Raw genomic sequence first — 17,132 nt, 5'->3', positions numbered from 1 at the left:
AGTTTCTGGGTACTGGGGGAATTCTGCCAGGTGTACAGGAAAATATTCGTTTTTAGATTAAGAGAAAAAGAAAGCAATGCCCCAAACAGGTTAAACAGATCTGACCTCCATGAGTTACATAAGGTAACTGAGTTAATAATAGCAACTGAGTATGAGTATGAGTTTGTAGGAGAAGGGTAAGAATAGGACACATTTGCCCTTCTTGAGCTCCTAACTGTTTGCAGTATCCAGGAGGCAGGATTAAGGTTGCAGGAATATGCACTATGAGATTAAAAAGCACCCTCTGCATACTACATAAATCAGTTTCAAGAACTAAAGAAATTACACATTTTCCCTTTTCTCATTGTCTCCAGCAACCTCTTTCTCACCCCACTATTTAATAAAGCACTCTGGTGTTTGGACATTAGTCCTTTAACAAAGCTGGAGAAAATTTCTCCATGTCAAAACCTGCTCTTTTCATTTTTCATATATGCTACAGTAGTACCTTGGGTTACTTGACCTTCCTTTTGACAGCTACACTACTCCCTGTACTACTCTCCGCCCCTTCCGGCAGGACGTCCTGCCCCGATCTCCTTCCCCTGTCTCCTTCCTGCTCTGCTCCGTGTGTCACACTGGGAACTCCACCCTTCTCACTCCGTTCCTGCTGGGAAGCCGACCCCGATCTCCCACTCCCACTCGGGGTTTCCCTGCTGCTTCCCTTCTCCTGGCAGGTCCCTCCTGTGACCCCCCTTGGCTTGACCAGGGGCGCCCCCTTCTGGGAATCCTCCGATTCACTTGAGAGACTCATGGAAGACCTCAAGTCATTGTCATCCTCTTCCCCACTGTCCTGGGTTTCTTCCCCATCGCTCTCCGTCTCCCCCCTCACCTGTGCCTCTGTCCCTGAACCCCTGACACATACGCTTCAGGTTACAGACTCCGCTAACCCAGAAATAGTGCTTCAGGTTAAGAACTGTGCTTCAGGATGAGAACAGAAATCGTGCTCCGGCGGTGCAGCAGCAGCAGGAGGCCCCATTAGCTAAAGTGGTGCTTCAGGTTAAGAACAGTTTCAGGTTAAGAACGGACCTCCGGAACGAATTAAGTACTTAACCCAAGGTACCACTGTATAACAAAAACTTGCTACTCTAAACACATCTGTGATCAATAAAGTTGTGGACATTTCAATCCCAAGATGTTCTCATGTCATTCTTGCTGTTTACACAGCAAGAATGGCCTACGGTTTACTGCGCCTGCAACCAGTTTGCCTGGTACAAAATGACTGGTCTCCCCACCAACCGTAGCATGCCCTCTGCATGGCTGCGCACAGCACCTCCAATCCTCCTGGCAGAATGCTCCTGGTTCATCTCCCCACATTACAGCCCTTGAGGTGCCAGCCAAACTTCAGTTCAGAATGAACGGGCGGAGGAGCCAGGAGAACGGACCAAGAAGGGGTAGTCTTCACTCCGGTCTGCTCTTTGCATATCTAAGGTGGCGGAGCCTACAGTTTTATGCCTTGGGCGGAATCCTTTAGCCCATGGGTAGGCAAACTAAGGCCCGGGGGCTGAATCCGGCCCAATCACCTTCTAAATCCGGCCTGCGGACGGTACGGGAATCAGCATGTTTTTACATGAGTAGAATGTGTCCTTTTATTTAAAATGCATCTCTGGGTTATTTGTGGGGCCTGCCTGGTGTTTTTACATGAGTAGAATGTGTGCTTTTATTTAAAATGCATCTCTATGTTATTTGTGGGGCATAGGAATTAGTTCATTCCCCCCCCAAAAATATATAGTCCGGCCCCCCACAAGGTCTGAGGGACAGTGGACCAGCCCCCTGCCGGAAAAGTTTGCTGACCCCTGTTATCTTCCCTAAATGGGGGTGGTGACACATGCCCCCTTGCGGCGGCGATCCCAGGGTTCCCTGTTAAAGGGACTGTGTTGAAGGGAGTCAATGGCCATATGCTGAAAGGTTGTCAGTGCACTCCTGTGTTGCAGCGAAATAGGGGCAGGCTCTCTGCTTAAACATACGTCTTCGAGAGCCAGCCCACTCCCCAGACAGATCTGTTAACCTTGATGTGCCTCAGATCCCCGGCTGGGGAATGGGAGGGATAAACACCAATTTTAACCCCACAACACGTTTTCATGCATCATTCATTTCACCCAGGCGGCTCCTGGGGTCGGGGGGGGGGGAGGGTCTCCAAAGAGCTTTTAAGTGCTCCACTTTCTTTACCAGGATCTAGGAAGGCTTCACACAGGCTCTGGGAGGATCCTATGCAACCTTCCCAGAGCCCGGTAAGCAAAGCTGAGAGCTTAAATGCTCTCTGCCTTCCATGGGGAGCAAGCCCTGCTTGGCACACCAGCTTCTGAAAAGCAGGGATGGTCACACAGGGGTAGTTCCAGGTTTGTTCTGATTATATGTGATTTTGTCTTTACACACTATCCCCTGGAACGTAAAAACGTACTTTGCTTTGATAATCTGGATCTGTTCCTAGAATGAGATCACAGTTTGGCCATGTTGATAAATGCTGTCCTGGTTCAGGATCCATAGAAGGTTGCATTATTTTATGTAAAGATTGAGTTGTGAAGATTGACAGCTGGGCATCTTGAGAAAATGGCAGAACTTGATCTAATAAGAAGAAGAAGAAGAGTTTGGATTTGATATCCCGCCTTTCACTCCCCCCCTTCAGGAGTCTCAAAGCGGCTAACATTCTCCTTTCCCTTCCTCCCCCACAACATACACTCTGTGAGGTGAGTGGGGCTGAGAGACTTCACAGAAGTGTGACTGGCCCAAGGTCACCCAGCAGCTGCATGTGGAGGAGCGGAGACACGAACCCGGTTTCCCAGATTACGTGACTACCGCTCTTAACCACTACACCACACTGGCTCTCAATAATAAGAGATAATACAATAGTATTTATAAACTCAGAAACTAGCCCTGGGTATGGAGTATGAATTCTTAATCAACAACCCCACCCCCCATGGATTAACCTATATTTGAAACTTGGGCAAGCGACAGAAAAACTTTGAAACAGTAACAGAAATATCAATTCAGATTATTTCAATAACTATATAACTATTTTAAATAAAAAATAAAATTTTAATTTCACCAAGTTTGAAGACATCCTTTTGCGGCTTCTTGAAATTGCTTTTTGTCTTTACCATCCTCAACAATGTGGTGTCATCAGGAAACTAGACCTCACTACTTACTCTTATGTCCAGTTAACTTATGAACAAGCTAAAAAAAGCACCGGTCCCAATAGAGATATTTGGGGGACCCCACTTCCTACATTCCTTCACTGTGAGAACAGGCAATTTATTCCTTTTCTCTGCTTCATCAGTGCAAACTATATGTTAATTAAATAGTAAAAATTACACCTAGCACTGCACATTGTTTGAGTGAGATTACTTGCCAATAATGTTTTCTAGTGCATCCACAATTCCTTGGAACTGCATTGAAAACTCTCTTCTATTAGGAGCTAGATAAAAATCTGTAGCGAATGCTGGAGAGCTAGATAAGAAAACAATGAATTTATTGGCAAAAGGTCTTCAGAAAATGTTAAATATAAAATATAAAACAGCAAAGAGCTTCAAATCTAAAGTGTAGGGCTATCAGGGTGTGTGTGTGCAAGAGAAAGACTCACCTAATATTAGTATGGGATTCTAATACAAATAACATTAAGGAAGTTCACAAAGAAAAAAGCTCTCTGTTTTCTCCTTTCCTCACAGCATTCCCCGTACCCCATCCCATATTGTTAAGAAGAGCCCTTCTCCAATATTCCGAAAGGATTTTATGGAGTTCTGATCAGGTGGGTTAATAGCATTCAAGCATCAGAAAAATAAGTAAGCAAAGAATACCTGAAAATAGGAAAACTTAACTGAAATAAGAGGTCAGGGAGAGCCAGGACAAAAACAATACGAGAGAAAAAACTGAGGGGACTATGCCTGCCTCCCAGAGTTCTTTGCTCTCCTGCATCCATCATGTGATGAGAGACATTACCACAACCCATTCAGGTCATCAGCAACCATCTCAAATTGTAAAACCATTGAAATAAATATGTATCCCTTCTGCAGAGTCAGCACAGTATATGATCTGTAAAACAAGGCTCCGATGATTAGACATACCTTTTATATTTCAGTGATTCCACATTGGATTTAGAAGAATGTGTTCTACCTAATCCAGAAAGAAAAGCAAACATTAAGCCATTGAAAATATCAATCTTTGAATGTCATCACTTTCCTAAAAGGAAACGTTTTCTATTGAATTCTTAAAACAATAATTTCAAAACATGTTATTTGGATCCATTTAAATTGGAGTTTAATAACAGTCCCATGTCTAGAGAGCACAGGTCCAAGCAGTTGTTTTCCTTGCCCTGATCATTTCTCTTCGGTACTAAATTGGAGCAAACGTCAATCTGGATAAAACTCAAAGCGCAGTTTGTTCCAATTGAACACTAAAGAGTGGTTTTCCCCATGGGGAAAGCAGTGGGACAAGAGGAAGCATGGCTAAGTCCACTGGCCCAACAGTTAGATCTTGGAGAGATGGTATATCTAATGTGACTCTGAGTTGCGCATCTGTGCTCATGCTGACTCAAAGACTCAAAACTGTAATCTCAAAGAACTCAGGTTACTCTTACTCAAAATGGTTTTTTCATCGCTGGATGCATTTGACTGTAGTAGCACAGAATTTTCCGATCCTTCATGTTTGCTTTGTCTGTCACTTGGAGATAATTGTTTCAAATCTTCATCTTCCAATGTTTCATTGAAAGGTACTAATGAGGTTTCTGAGAGATAATCATCATCATCCTCCTGGATATATTTTCGACAAAGTTCCTTTTCATAAGGAATTCTAAGCTCTATATTTATTTTAAATATTGGCACATATTCTTCCTCTCCTCTCAGTTGCCTTTTCACATCTTCCAGTATCTAAATTTGTATAAGAAAAACAAAAATGGCTTACATTTTTATTAAGTTTTTAATCATTTAAATGCAAATGGAAAATCTGCACAGTATGAAAAATTATGTGAAAAATATTATTTAAAAAGTGTTTAATTATAAAATAGAAATAACAATATTCAGAAAAATAATATATTAATAAGGAACAAAACTGAATAATCCACAGCATTAATATATTATAAATCTGTTTATTCTTGCTTGAATATGAGGGGTTACTGTTGAGGTAGGTCCAGAGGCTACAGTTAGTGCAGAACTTGGCAGCTAGGTTGCTCGTGGGATCAAACTACTACTAGGACACAACACTTTGTAGGATCTTCTCTCAGGCCAACTTCAAATTATTATTATTATTATTATTATTATTATTATTATTATTAGAATTAGAATTTACACAATACCTGGAGGTCTCAGGGGTTCACCGAAAATACTTTTTGGGACTAATTTCTAAAGCCCTATATACCGAAAGACCCAGTTACTTGAGAGACCACCTTATCTCTTATACAGTGGTACCCCGCAAGACGAATGCCTCGCAAGACGGAAAACCCGCAAGACGAAAGGGTTTTCTGTTTTGGAGGCGCTTCGCAAGACGAATTTCCCTATGGGCTTGCTTCGCAAGACGAAAGCCCATAGGGAAATCTCCGGGGACCTGTTTTAAATTGCTGGCGGTCGGGAGCAAAGACTTTCGCCCACAGCCGGCCTTCAGAAGAGGTCCTGGACCTCTTCTGAAGGCCGGCGGGGGGCAAAAGTCTTTGCTCCCCCCCGCCTGCCTTCCCGGGACAGCGGAGACTTCTCTGCTGTCCCAGGGAGATTTTAAAATGCTGGGGGTCGGCAGCGAACGCTTCGCTCCCGCCTGCCAGCATTTTAAGATCGCCCGGGAGAGCAGAGAAGTCTCCGCTGCCCCGGGTGATCTTAAAATGCTGGCGGGCGGGAGCGAAGCGTTCGCTGCCGACCCCCAGCATTTTAAAATCTCCCCAGGACAGTGGAGGCTTCGCTCCCGCCCGCCAGCATTTTAAAATCACCCCGGGACAGCAGGGGCTTTTAAAATGCTGGCGGTCGGCAGCAAAGCTCTCCTGTCCCCGGAGCTTGCGGGGCGGGAGGTGGGAAGAAGGGCTTTTCTTCCCACCGCCAGCCTTCAGAACTGCCTTCTGAAGGCTGGCAGTGGGAAGAAAAGCCCTTGTCCCCCCCCCCCAGCCTTCAGAAGAGGTCGGGGGACAGACTGTCCCCGGACCTGGTCTGAAGGCGGTTTCCCTAGGAACGCATTAATTGATTTTCAATGCATTCCTATGGGAAACCGTGCTTCGCAAGACGAAAAACTCGCAAGAAGAAAAAACTTGCGGAACGAATTAATTTCGTCTTGCGAGGCACCACTGTATATCCAATAGGTCGCTGCATTCTGCAGGAGTTTCTTCCTAAAGTCCCAAAAATATCACCAGCCTGCTCCACATTAACAATTCACAACAGAGTTTTCAGTGTGGCATCTATGTTTCATTATGACAGGTACCCAAGATATGTGTTTCCCAGAAACAATGGAAAACATTTTTTATTTTGACATGTTTTTTTCAGCTGGATGAAAGGATCTCTGCTCATTTGCTCATTTGATATTGTTCTTTAACCTAACCAGTTGTTTTCATACTGTTTTATAACGTTTTCATGATATGTTTGTAAATCACTTTGAGACATGTAAAAGGTGATTCATAACTTAATAACAACAAAAATCCATTCTATATTATTATTATTATTGTTCTTGTTGTTATTAACATTCTGAAATTAAATGAAAAGGAATGAGTCTAAATGAAAACTATTTTTGCACATTGTCCCTCAAGAAGCATGGAGATTTAGCACAAACTTCTTAATTTCTTACCACTGTGATTCTGTTTCAAAAGAGACCCTTGTGCTTAGAAATTAATGAAATATAACATGAAAAAAATCTTAATTTTATTATACCTTAAGCATTAAAAAAAACCCTAGGAAGAAACTGCCTATAGCTTCCAAATAGCGTGTCATGAGGCATGGAGAGACTATGAGAAACGTGAACCTAAAACTCATGTATTAAGTTTGCTTTAATTTCTATTGAAATAAGCTATATTAGGATGATTTTATTTTGAAAAGTGGGGCATGAATGAATTAACAATCAAACAAAGCGAGATATAAATGAATAAAAAATCTAGCAGAATGCAATCATGCATTATCTTGTAGCTACATTCAGTCCTTCATAAGGGTTAGATTAAGAGATTTTCATTGAAAACCATTTACCTTGCCTATATCATTAACAGTAATGATTTCTACTTGTGGCTCAGGCTTTTCTGAATGGCGTGATGATGCCTGTGAGATCTCAAAATAATTGGCTTGAAACATCTGTTGATGTCTATTCTCAGTATTCGATAAGCTATTTGCTCTCTCAATTGTTTTTTTATATGCCCTGTGTATATGGGGGGGAAAAAACCTAAATTATTTTTGAACAGATATAGGACAAACTATTTCTACTAAGTAATTGCACACACTTTTATCCTGCCTTTTCCCAAAGAGCTCAGGGTAGTAGATACAGAATGATACTGGTAACTGCCTTAAAACATTAAACTACATATTAAATATATCAGAAAGATTATTTAACTATTTGTTAACTATATAATTGGTGTTTATTATAACAATTATGAGAATTAATATTATACTTGGCTCTTTACTCATATTCAACAACAAGCATTTGCTCCAAGAAATTCTTTTTCATAATCTTTCAAAACAGGTACCTATGCTTCATAATAAAAGAAAATGACAAAGGAATCTTATGAACAATACAATAAAGCAAAACATTTTGGACAAGTGTTTTCATCATAAACAGGTGAAAATACCATTTAAGGTCCTCATTTGTCTTCAGTTTTGAAACTGTCTTATTATTAGAGCCTTCAAATATCTCCAAAAGAAGGTTTAAAGCATTGTGAACCAATTTTCGAAGCAGTTCTTGAAACATTCGGTCAACAAGCTGAAGAAACCTAGAAAAGTCTTCCATTATGTGCCGCCATCCAGCTATCTCAAAGTGTTTTGGCTTTTTTCTGGCATCATCTGGCAAATGCAGAAAAAGCTTTTCTGCTCCCTTCATTTCAGCTATCTATAACGTTTTGGAAAAAATAATTTGGAAAAAATAATTACTATATACTGAATAACCTTTTTATAAGATAAAATATTTGCAATACTTGTTCTAAGCTGCTAGTAATTTAGGATTGCTTCCAATGAAAGAATTTTCTCTAGTAACAAAAAACAGTTTTTATCTGGTGAACTTCTGGTCTTCTCATTATGTATAATTGTTAGATTGGTCGCTTCATACAAAAGCTTCTATGTGGCATAAATTAAAACAAAACCAATCAAAACATCAGTTTACAATCAAAATACACAGAGTTCATAATAAAATAAGATGCTGCTTGTTAAGTTGTGGGTTGACATAGCAGACGACACAGCGATTTCTCCAAAGCAGCTCTTTATTTTGTAAGCTGGAACAGAACTAACGGAGGAGCTCAGTCAGCCTGCTTATATAGAGCTACAGAACAATTGTAACTGTTGCCATTTTCTAAAACTATCCAATCACTGAACGTCGCTTTTCGATCCTTCATTTGCATACAAAACTATCCAATCACTGAACGTCACTTTTCGATCCTTCATTTGCATAACTATCTACAGTATCCCCCTGCTGGCCCAGGGTGAGAACTTCAGTACATAACACTGCTTTAAGAACCATTTAGCTCAATCACGAATTTCAAAAACTCACCATGCAAGCTAAAGTATTCAACAACAGAATGAAACGGGGACTAAAATGAACAGATAGTCAAATAATATTAACATGTTTAAAAAGATTAAAAGATCAGAGCTCAGCACCAACTGAAATAAGAAAATCAGCATTCTCCAAGAATGCCGATGATAACTTGAGCACCTTGCCCATTTCCCACTAGCCTTTAATTGTTCAAGTCTTCTGGATTAAGAATGATTTTTTTCAGTAGTCATGCTTCTATTTCTTTTAAGGAGTCTGAGGCGACTCCCTTCCATAATGACCGCTCCACGCTTAAAACGGGGGGCGCCCTTTGCGTGGACGCGTGCAGCCCCTAGATCTGGAGCATAGGCTTCCAACAGCATAGGCTTGGTTTGCCTTCCCTCAGGTGGGATACCTAGAGGTCTCCGCCTACCTCTGTCAGTTGTCCAATCCCACCTGGGGGAAGCGTTGCCAAGGAGACCAGGCCAGGTAGGGGAGGGATTACCTGCCCACACAATAGAGGGAGGATCTTACCTGGGAATTCTCACTTGGCTCCAGAGCAAGAGGAGTTTAATACCTTACCATTGATACATTTACTCAGTATTATCTACACTGGCTGGCAGCAGCTCTCTATCTAGCGATGCCTGGTATTGAATCTGGGGACCTTTTAAAAGCACATCATGTACTTTGCCACTAAACTACAGCCTTTCTCCATCTAACAATTCCATTTCACTTAAAAAAATGAATAAAATACACATTAAGACTTGAAAAATACAAAGAAACTCCAAAAGCATGCCCTCTTTCTTGCTATTAGAGGGGGGAAAATAAACATAGTTGAAGTGATATACAAGAATTAAAATATTCAGAATTAAAGTACAAAAAAAGAGAACCTGCCTTTAAGAAAGAGGTCCGGATTACTTTGATTACTTTATCTTTAAAATCTTGTAGCTGAGTGAGTGCCTGTTGACTTTGTTTGTATTGTTCCTCACAAAATTCATCCAAAGTGTATGTGTGGGATATGTCTATCTAAGAAAAAAAAGGGGGGGAATATACGGTATATAGAATAACCCAAAAATGCCCTAAATCTAATGCAAGATCCTGTGTCCATTGAACCACCTCATTAATCCTTAAGGGCAAAAGCAAGAAATGACATAGCATCAGCACTAAAATGCAAAAAGAGAAAAGTTAAAAATCTGTGAAATTCTGTTCATCTTTATGTAAACACAGCAATCAACTTTGATAGCACTCCTTTTAAACCAGCAGTTCTCTGCTTAACTTCCCACGATAATGGACCACAAAACATAGCAATAAATATACAGGGTATGAGAATTGAATCAATTATCAGACTTCCAGGGGAGTGTCGTGGCTGGTTATTTGCATCTGTCGAGGTGCTGTCAACAGATGTAATTAAGTGGTGATTAACGAAAGCTGCTGTCTGCAAAATTGGCTTAATATTACATGTCTGTGAATCACCAAACCTCCACTGGGAAGCAGGGAAGCAAGTATGGAGTCTTTATCGTAAAAAGAAAACACATTTAAATCTTTCAATAAATACAGTGGTGCCCCGCAAGACGAATGCCTCGCAAGACGGAAAACTCGCTAGATGAAAGAGTTTTCCGTTTTGGAGGTGCTTCGCAAAACGAATCTCCTATGGGCTTGCTTCGCAAGACGAAAATGTCTTGCGAGTTCCTGCGGGTTTTTTTCCCTTCCCCCCTTTTTCTAAGCCGCTAAGCCGCTTATCAGCTGATCTGATAAGCCGCTAAAAGCCGCTAATAGCGCTAATCCACTAATCCATCAATGGGCTTGCTTCACAAGACGAAAAAACCGCTAGACGAAGAGAATCACAGAACAGATTCTTTTCATCTTGCGAGGCACCACTGTAGATAAATATTATATTTTAAAATAATGTATTAGGAATTACATAGATCAGCATGATATTAATCACTTTATCATATATGCAACATACTGTGAAACTGATCTGATGCAATTGATTTAGTTGTTACAAGCCAAATCCCAGACTTAATGACCTTGAACCTGAACCAGACCTAAACCAGAACTTTAGTTAAAACTGAACATAAACCAGAAACAAACTAATACATTTGATCTGATTCTCTTGTTTCTCACACTGATAGGTCATAATGCCCTCATCATTTATCAGATGAAATCTTGAGAAATGGAAACCGTGTACATTAATGCATTCATTTTATTATATTACATTTTAATTGGCTTCCAGATTTTCACTGGCTTCCAACAGTAAATATTTCTGTATAAGTAATTATATTTAAAGTTGTGGAAATATTTTTCCTACACTTTTTCTATCCACTGAAAATATTTTTCTTCTCACCTTTATGAAACTGATAGTTTTATCTTCTGACAATTTGTGCTTCTCAGTGTTACTCACGTCCTCACACAATGCTTGAATATAAAGCAAGCATTTTTGTAATATCTCATCAGCCAGAAACAAACGTTTATACAACAGCATTCTGCCAAAAAGAAAACCAGTTCTAAGTATAAAACCCATACAGATTCTCAGTTCACAGTAATAAATGTTAAGTGACATAACAGGGATGCCATGGAAATTCTCCAAAATTGTGTGCGTGCAGTGGATGAATGAGTGTGTGTGTACAAACACACACACACACACTAATATAACCTTTATAGTGTCCCCCTTTCCCCTCCAATTTGGAATTTATATCTCTGACTATATATGTCATCCTATGAAGGTAGACCCTGTTCATTTTCTCAATGTTACTTTTAATCCTTTACCTATTTTCCTCCATTTCTTCATTATTTCTTTTTGGCTGGGGAATGACACCAGTTAATAAAAAGTTTCTGTATTTAAAATCACATAAAGAAGGTTCTGAGGAACTCCGAAAAATGGCTGCAGTCATTGGCAGCCACGGCCCTACTGGAGATAGGATTCAGGGCCATACAGTTTCATCTGACTCTGCTTCAGTGGCCACAGCCACAGATGCATTTGTTTGTGATTCACGGACGAGACAAGTCTCACCCATTATTCCAAGGGCACACTAAGAAAATCCATCTAACTACATCCATCAGGGGTGTAATGTACACTTGTCTGTTCCTATCCCACCACTGTAAACCATAATGGGCCACTACACACTTTGTAAAAATCTGAACTTCTGACTTACCTAATATAGTAATAGAAAATGAAAACCACTGCACAGCTTATTTGCTAACTATATTTCAGAAATGATAGGTAATAATAATAATAATTTATTTCTACTCCGCCCATTTGGCTGAGTTTCCCCAGCCACTCTGGGCAGCTCCCAAGAGAATATCAAATAATAATAATAAGAAGAAGAAGAAGAAGAAGAAGCGATAAAACATCAAACATTAAAAACTTCCCTAAACAGGGCTGCCTTAGTTTCACAAACTGTCTACACTAATATATTTTGTTCACACTTACTTGCTGTTCTCTATTTTTGATCTCTTAGCATTGCTTTTCCAAGTGATAAAGTATTTCCTCTTTCTAGAAAGAAAATAGTAGAGAAAGAGATCTGGAAGATTGCACAACAAAAAGATAATAGAGCCACATGTTTACTTCAATTTTGTCACAAAAAGGAAATATGTAAATATTTAATATCAGACCCTACTCAAAGGTCTCAACTCCAGTAGCAGCAGCATTGTGAACTTAATAGCATACGCAAAAGAACCCCCCAAAAAACCCCTGGTATCTCTCCCAATGAACTTGCAAATTCTGCAGTGAGAGAGACAGTAGATACTAGAGAGGAATAGTAGAAACAATGGGAAGAATGAATATGAGCAAATACTGTACTAACATTGGTTACTTACTGTGAATGGGCCTTGTAAATTGGCATAGGGAAATGTCCGCATGGAAGATTGTGTATATTCCCTCTGTGCACAGCCTACCCCCCTCCCTGTAACCTTGGCAATGTCTGCCCAGGCCCAAGGATTCCTCTGATGTGCAATGTGCGTAGTCAACACCTTTTGCAGGCACACATCTTGAGAACTTGTGGAAAAGACTGTAACCTTGTGCAAGAGATTTGTGCAAACTGAAGAACAACATTCAATTCCTATTCTCCCTTCTCATGCAAAGATATTGTGTTGTAACAGAAAAAGCCCTTCTGTAAGAGGAACAGCACTCCAGGATTCAGCCTATAATGTACTGAAAATATAATACAATCTCTCTTACCTGAAATTAAAACATATATCGATACTTCGTAATGCATAATAAATTTGTCTTTCACACAACCACTCGATTACTGGTATTATTTCCATTTCTTCTTTTCCACACACTGAAGTAAACTAGAAAAATGAAGCAAAACTACTTTCAGGAGTTCAAAGATTTAACTGTTTCCGCTTATTTTAAACTGTGAAGTTTCTCCCTTCTTACCTCTATAGATGTGTTCTTTTATAATTAACCAGCACCCTATAAACACATTACTTACCACTATTTATGTTTTTTTACATCTACTTAATGAAAAAAATAAGAATGTCGCACACAGGAATTCTATCATTTTGCCTGAAAACCTGACCATTGATTCTAGAATTCAGAAACATTTGATTTTAGATAATCTCACAATTATGTCACTTGACTCAGTTTGGAGATCCAGCCATCAGTACACAATCAATTCCAGTTAGACCGTTTGCTTTGGAAGGCACACTTTGTGTAGAACAGCAGATTGTCTGATTTTAAATTTATGGAATTTAATTTTTTTTTTTTTTTTACTGTGGCCCAGGTGAGCCAACATACACCAAGAATTAAGGACAAGGTGCCTCTGAAAATATACTCAACTCAGGAGAAAAGTCTACTCCAGGTTTCCTCCCAAGCTTTCTTTGTGTCAGAAACCTAATTTAGGATAGTGAGAGGTTGCCTTTTAATCGTTGCTATTGTTAGAAAACAGGGAATCAGGAATTGCGTGTTGAGACCCCGCAGCCACCCCCTCGTTGGAAATAACTCACACAAGGACACAGATATTAGATTTATGTTATTGGGCAAAATTCTGGCCACAACTTTATTGAAATAACAGAATGTGAGCGGTATTGGCTTAGGCCTTGATTGGACCTGACTATATCTGATTCCTGCCCATTGTGCAGGAAGTCCAGTAAGGGTAAGCCACCGGTAGGGGGAGCCCTGTCGATGCGAACCAACTCAAGCTCCCCCTGGTGTTCCCGCCGGGGTCGTGTCAAGGCCCTAGCCCCCAGCCGGGCTTCAGGCTAGATCTACACCCCCGGATTCCTTTAACAGAATACCCTTAAGCATGGAGGGACAGCTGATGGCCACACCTCCATCCCCCCACACAAGGTCAAACAATGCCTAACCGCAACCCTAACAAAGTTGTGACGATTGCTACAAGGTAGGTGAAAACCAAGTGGCCAGTGCCAATTTGCCAAGTGGAAAAATTCCTACCAAGCCCCTCGGACAACCAAGGCGACCAACCAAAGTCCATAGCAAGGCCATTGCCTAACCTGCAAAATAGGGAGGGGGGGAGGGAGATTGAGGAAGCAAGCCAAAGAAGAAGTCCTCTGGCTCGCTGCTCCGTTTAAACACCTCTGGCCATGCCCCCCCCCCCCCGGCCAGCAGATTGGCTGGCCGGGCTCTAATGGGGCCGGGATCCCCAAGGCAACGGGGGACAAAGTCCCCTGCCCCCGGTGGGGAGTGGGTGGCCACGTGGCCCACCGCAACTCCTCCCCACTGGGAAGTGGAGAGGATTTCTCATTGATATACAGTGGGATCGCTTCTTGTGCGGGGTTATGTTCGGTATGGGGAGAATAGCCCGTAAATCACACAATGTCAAAACAACCTCCTGGAACTGCCTCTGCATGAACAACCTTACCTTTCAGAGCTGGCACAAGATCTTCCAGAACTGTCAGAGATCTTGTGAGATCTCACAAGGCCTGTGAAGTCTGTGACAGCATTTCTTAGAGCCCAGTAAACAAGGCAGAGAACTGAAAAGCCATTTTTATGCAGGCTTTTCCCTGTTGCTTACCTTGGATACATATGAAGCTGTAACAGTCCAATATTCTTTACTTTGTTTGGCCATACTTGGAGAGACTACTTGGAGGTCATATGGATCATAGTCTGCTTTAGGGTCATTTCTACTTCTTATGAGACAATATACAAACTCTCCATCATCTTTCTGTAATGCACCTTTCTGATAACAGAAAATCAGAATGAATTAATGAAGAACTTAACAAGTGTTTCTGAAACTTGGCCCCCCAGCTGTTGTTGGACTGCAACTCCTATCATCCCAGACCACTGGGCCCAGCTAGTTAGAGCTGATGGGAATCTAATAGCAGTTAGGACCCAAATTTGAGAAACACTGATTAAGCTAAGATTATAAAGACACATAAGTCTTATTAAAATCAATGTAGCTGGACAATGTGTGAATTCACAAACTTTGGGCTTTGGAAATAAACAGAAAAGCTCTTAAGAATCTTAATAATTATTAATTATGAAGCACCAGCAATTCACAATACAAACATTAAGGTGGATAGTTCTCATTTTGAGTGCTGTTAGTCCAAATCAGACTGCCAGAAACAATAGCCTAGGAAGTAGAGCTGGTGTTGAGCAAGAACAAAAATCGTAGCTCTAAACAGGAAATCTTTTATTTAATAAGATAGCATATGGATTTATCTATTCATCTATCTATCTGTCTGTCTATCTATCTATAATCATTAGTCAATACTGTAGTCAATACTGCAGAACATTTAAGAAGCAAATGCAGAAGGAAGATTTAAAATATTTAATTATACCACCCAAGTCCTTAAGTTACGGTGCAATAGAAAGCGAAAGACATAATATGTAAAAGTTATCCATCTACCAAATACTAGCTAGAGTTACCTTTCTTCCATGCCGGCCTATCTAATGAAAACCAGAACCCAAGGGATCACTTCTCTGCTTTTTTTGCTAGGGTTTTGTCGCACAACCACAATACAGAACCATCAAAATCAAAGACAAATTTTCATTAACTTCAACAGGTTCCAAACTGAATCCTAAATACATAAATTAAACAAACCGCCTTGAACTGAAAAGGTAAATACCGGCAATGTGATCTTCTGAAAATTAGCTAAATTTGCTGGTTTAGCTACAAATCCACGTCGTGGTAATGATGTCTCCCACCCAAGTCTATCTCTCAGTCTCAAAATATGAGATACTACATCGTCAATAATTGGTTCTGGAAGAGAAAAGAATGTAGTGAGTATTATTTTGTGTATAAACATTATAAATGTTCCAAAAAACCCTGTAATTTTGGTTAAAGCAGTAATAACATCATCATCATCATATTACCCTGCACATCTGGCCGGGTTTCCCCAGCCACTCTGGGCGGCTTCCAACAAAAGATTAAAAATACAAAGATTAAGTCTTTGTATGTGTAAAAATCCACATGCCATTCTAAAATTATGACATTATAAAGTGATAGAACTATGACTACGTATTAAACTTTGGCAGTCTGTGTAAGTTATTTACAGTATGCACACAAAGGATACATCTAACTCAGGGGTAGTCAACCTTTTTTACCTACCGCCCACTAATGGATCTTTCTTGATGGTAAAATTTCCTTACCTCCCACCAGTGCTTGATGGAAGGAGGATTCAGCTTGTGCTGTAGAACCCCCTACCACCACCCACCTAGAATCCTGAAACGCCCACTAGTGGGGGTAGGGACCAGGTTGACAACCCCCGATCTAACTTAATCACACTGTAGACCTACTGAAATCAATGTGTATGACTAATTTAAGTCCATTAAGAGGTGTGTCTTGTTTAGCATGGGGTGTCATGGGGTGCTTCTATTACATAAACAGTAATTTCTGGTTTGAGGCAAGTCGCTTCTGCAAAACAGACATTCCCAGTTTGAAACATGCTAGTCCTTTTTAATGTGGATGCTGGCTTAAATCAAAGCAGAAATCATTATATTTAAAGACAGGTGAACTCACCCTAATTTGCACTCAATTAGCTTGAAAATTATCTGAGTTCTTCTGGGGAGGAAACAGAAGAACCCAGATTTTTCTGAACCACTCCAGGGCTCAGAAAAGTAACTCTTCCTTCCTTGACATCTTTCCTCAGACCCAAATCTTCTTGCCAACCCTCTCAAAATCCCCTGCATTTCTTCCCTGCCAAACAGTGGTTGAAGCAGGAATTCCCTCCCCCTGGAGACACAATGACCAAAATGCTGATGAGACATCTTCTTTGGTGATTTTTTCCCTCTCTCTTCCAAGCTTTTGAAGGTTTTGTTTAGATGCCTTACAAAATTGTTCTGAGTTTAGGATTATTCTGCACTGCAGCATTAACTGTTTTATTACACTTTCAATTATGATGATTTTAGATGTGTTTTATTCATTCTAAAGTGGGTCACTATGAGAGATGAAAAGTGCATGTGTCACATTTAGATGTCTTTTCAGTGAATTATACTGTATTATACATAAATTACTTTGCTTAAATGCATTATTTTGTCTGGGGTAATTTTTTTTTTCATTGGCTACATCACA

General features: G+C 40.4%; 1 protein-coding gene across 9 annotated transcripts in view; it reads right to left on the bottom strand.

Annotated features, from left to right (window-relative positions):
- DNAH14 (dynein axonemal heavy chain 14) overlaps positions 1-17,132 on the bottom strand; it is a 149,195-nt gene that overhangs the window by 125,138 nt on the left and 6,925 nt on the right. For all 9 annotated transcript variants that reach the window (XR_014218161.1, XR_014218162.1, XM_082217167.1 and 6 more), the window contains exons 6-17: positions 15,688-15,821; positions 14,634-14,798; positions 12,836-12,948; positions 12,089-12,151; positions 11,003-11,141; positions 9,549-9,684; positions 7,769-8,021; positions 7,176-7,341; positions 4,607-4,895; positions 4,095-4,143; positions 3,383-3,480; positions 2,435-2,598 (exon numbers count right to left, since the gene is read on the bottom strand). Coding sequence is in view for 7 of the 9 variants with exons in the window: in XM_082217167.1 (XP_082073293.1) it covers positions 2,435-2,598; positions 3,383-3,480; positions 4,095-4,143; positions 4,607-4,895; positions 7,176-7,341; positions 7,769-8,021; positions 9,549-9,684; positions 11,003-11,141; positions 12,089-12,151; positions 12,836-12,948; positions 14,634-14,798; positions 15,688-15,821 (1,769 nt within the window). In the remaining 2 variants the exon portion in view is untranslated. The remainder of the gene's footprint in view (positions 1-2,434; positions 2,599-3,382; positions 3,481-4,094; positions 4,144-4,606; positions 4,896-7,175; positions 7,342-7,768; positions 8,022-9,548; positions 9,685-11,002; positions 11,142-12,088; positions 12,152-12,835; positions 12,949-14,633; positions 14,799-15,687; positions 15,822-17,132) is intronic.

The sequence above is a fragment of the Podarcis vaucheri genome (assembly GCF_965113315.1).
Source record: "Podarcis vaucheri genome assembly, chromosome: 3".
Lineage (NCBI taxonomy): Eukaryota > Metazoa > Chordata > Lepidosauria > Squamata > Lacertidae > Podarcis > Podarcis vaucheri.
The sequence above is the reverse complement of the archived record's forward strand: the minus strand, read 5'-3'. Positions and strand labels throughout refer to the sequence as shown.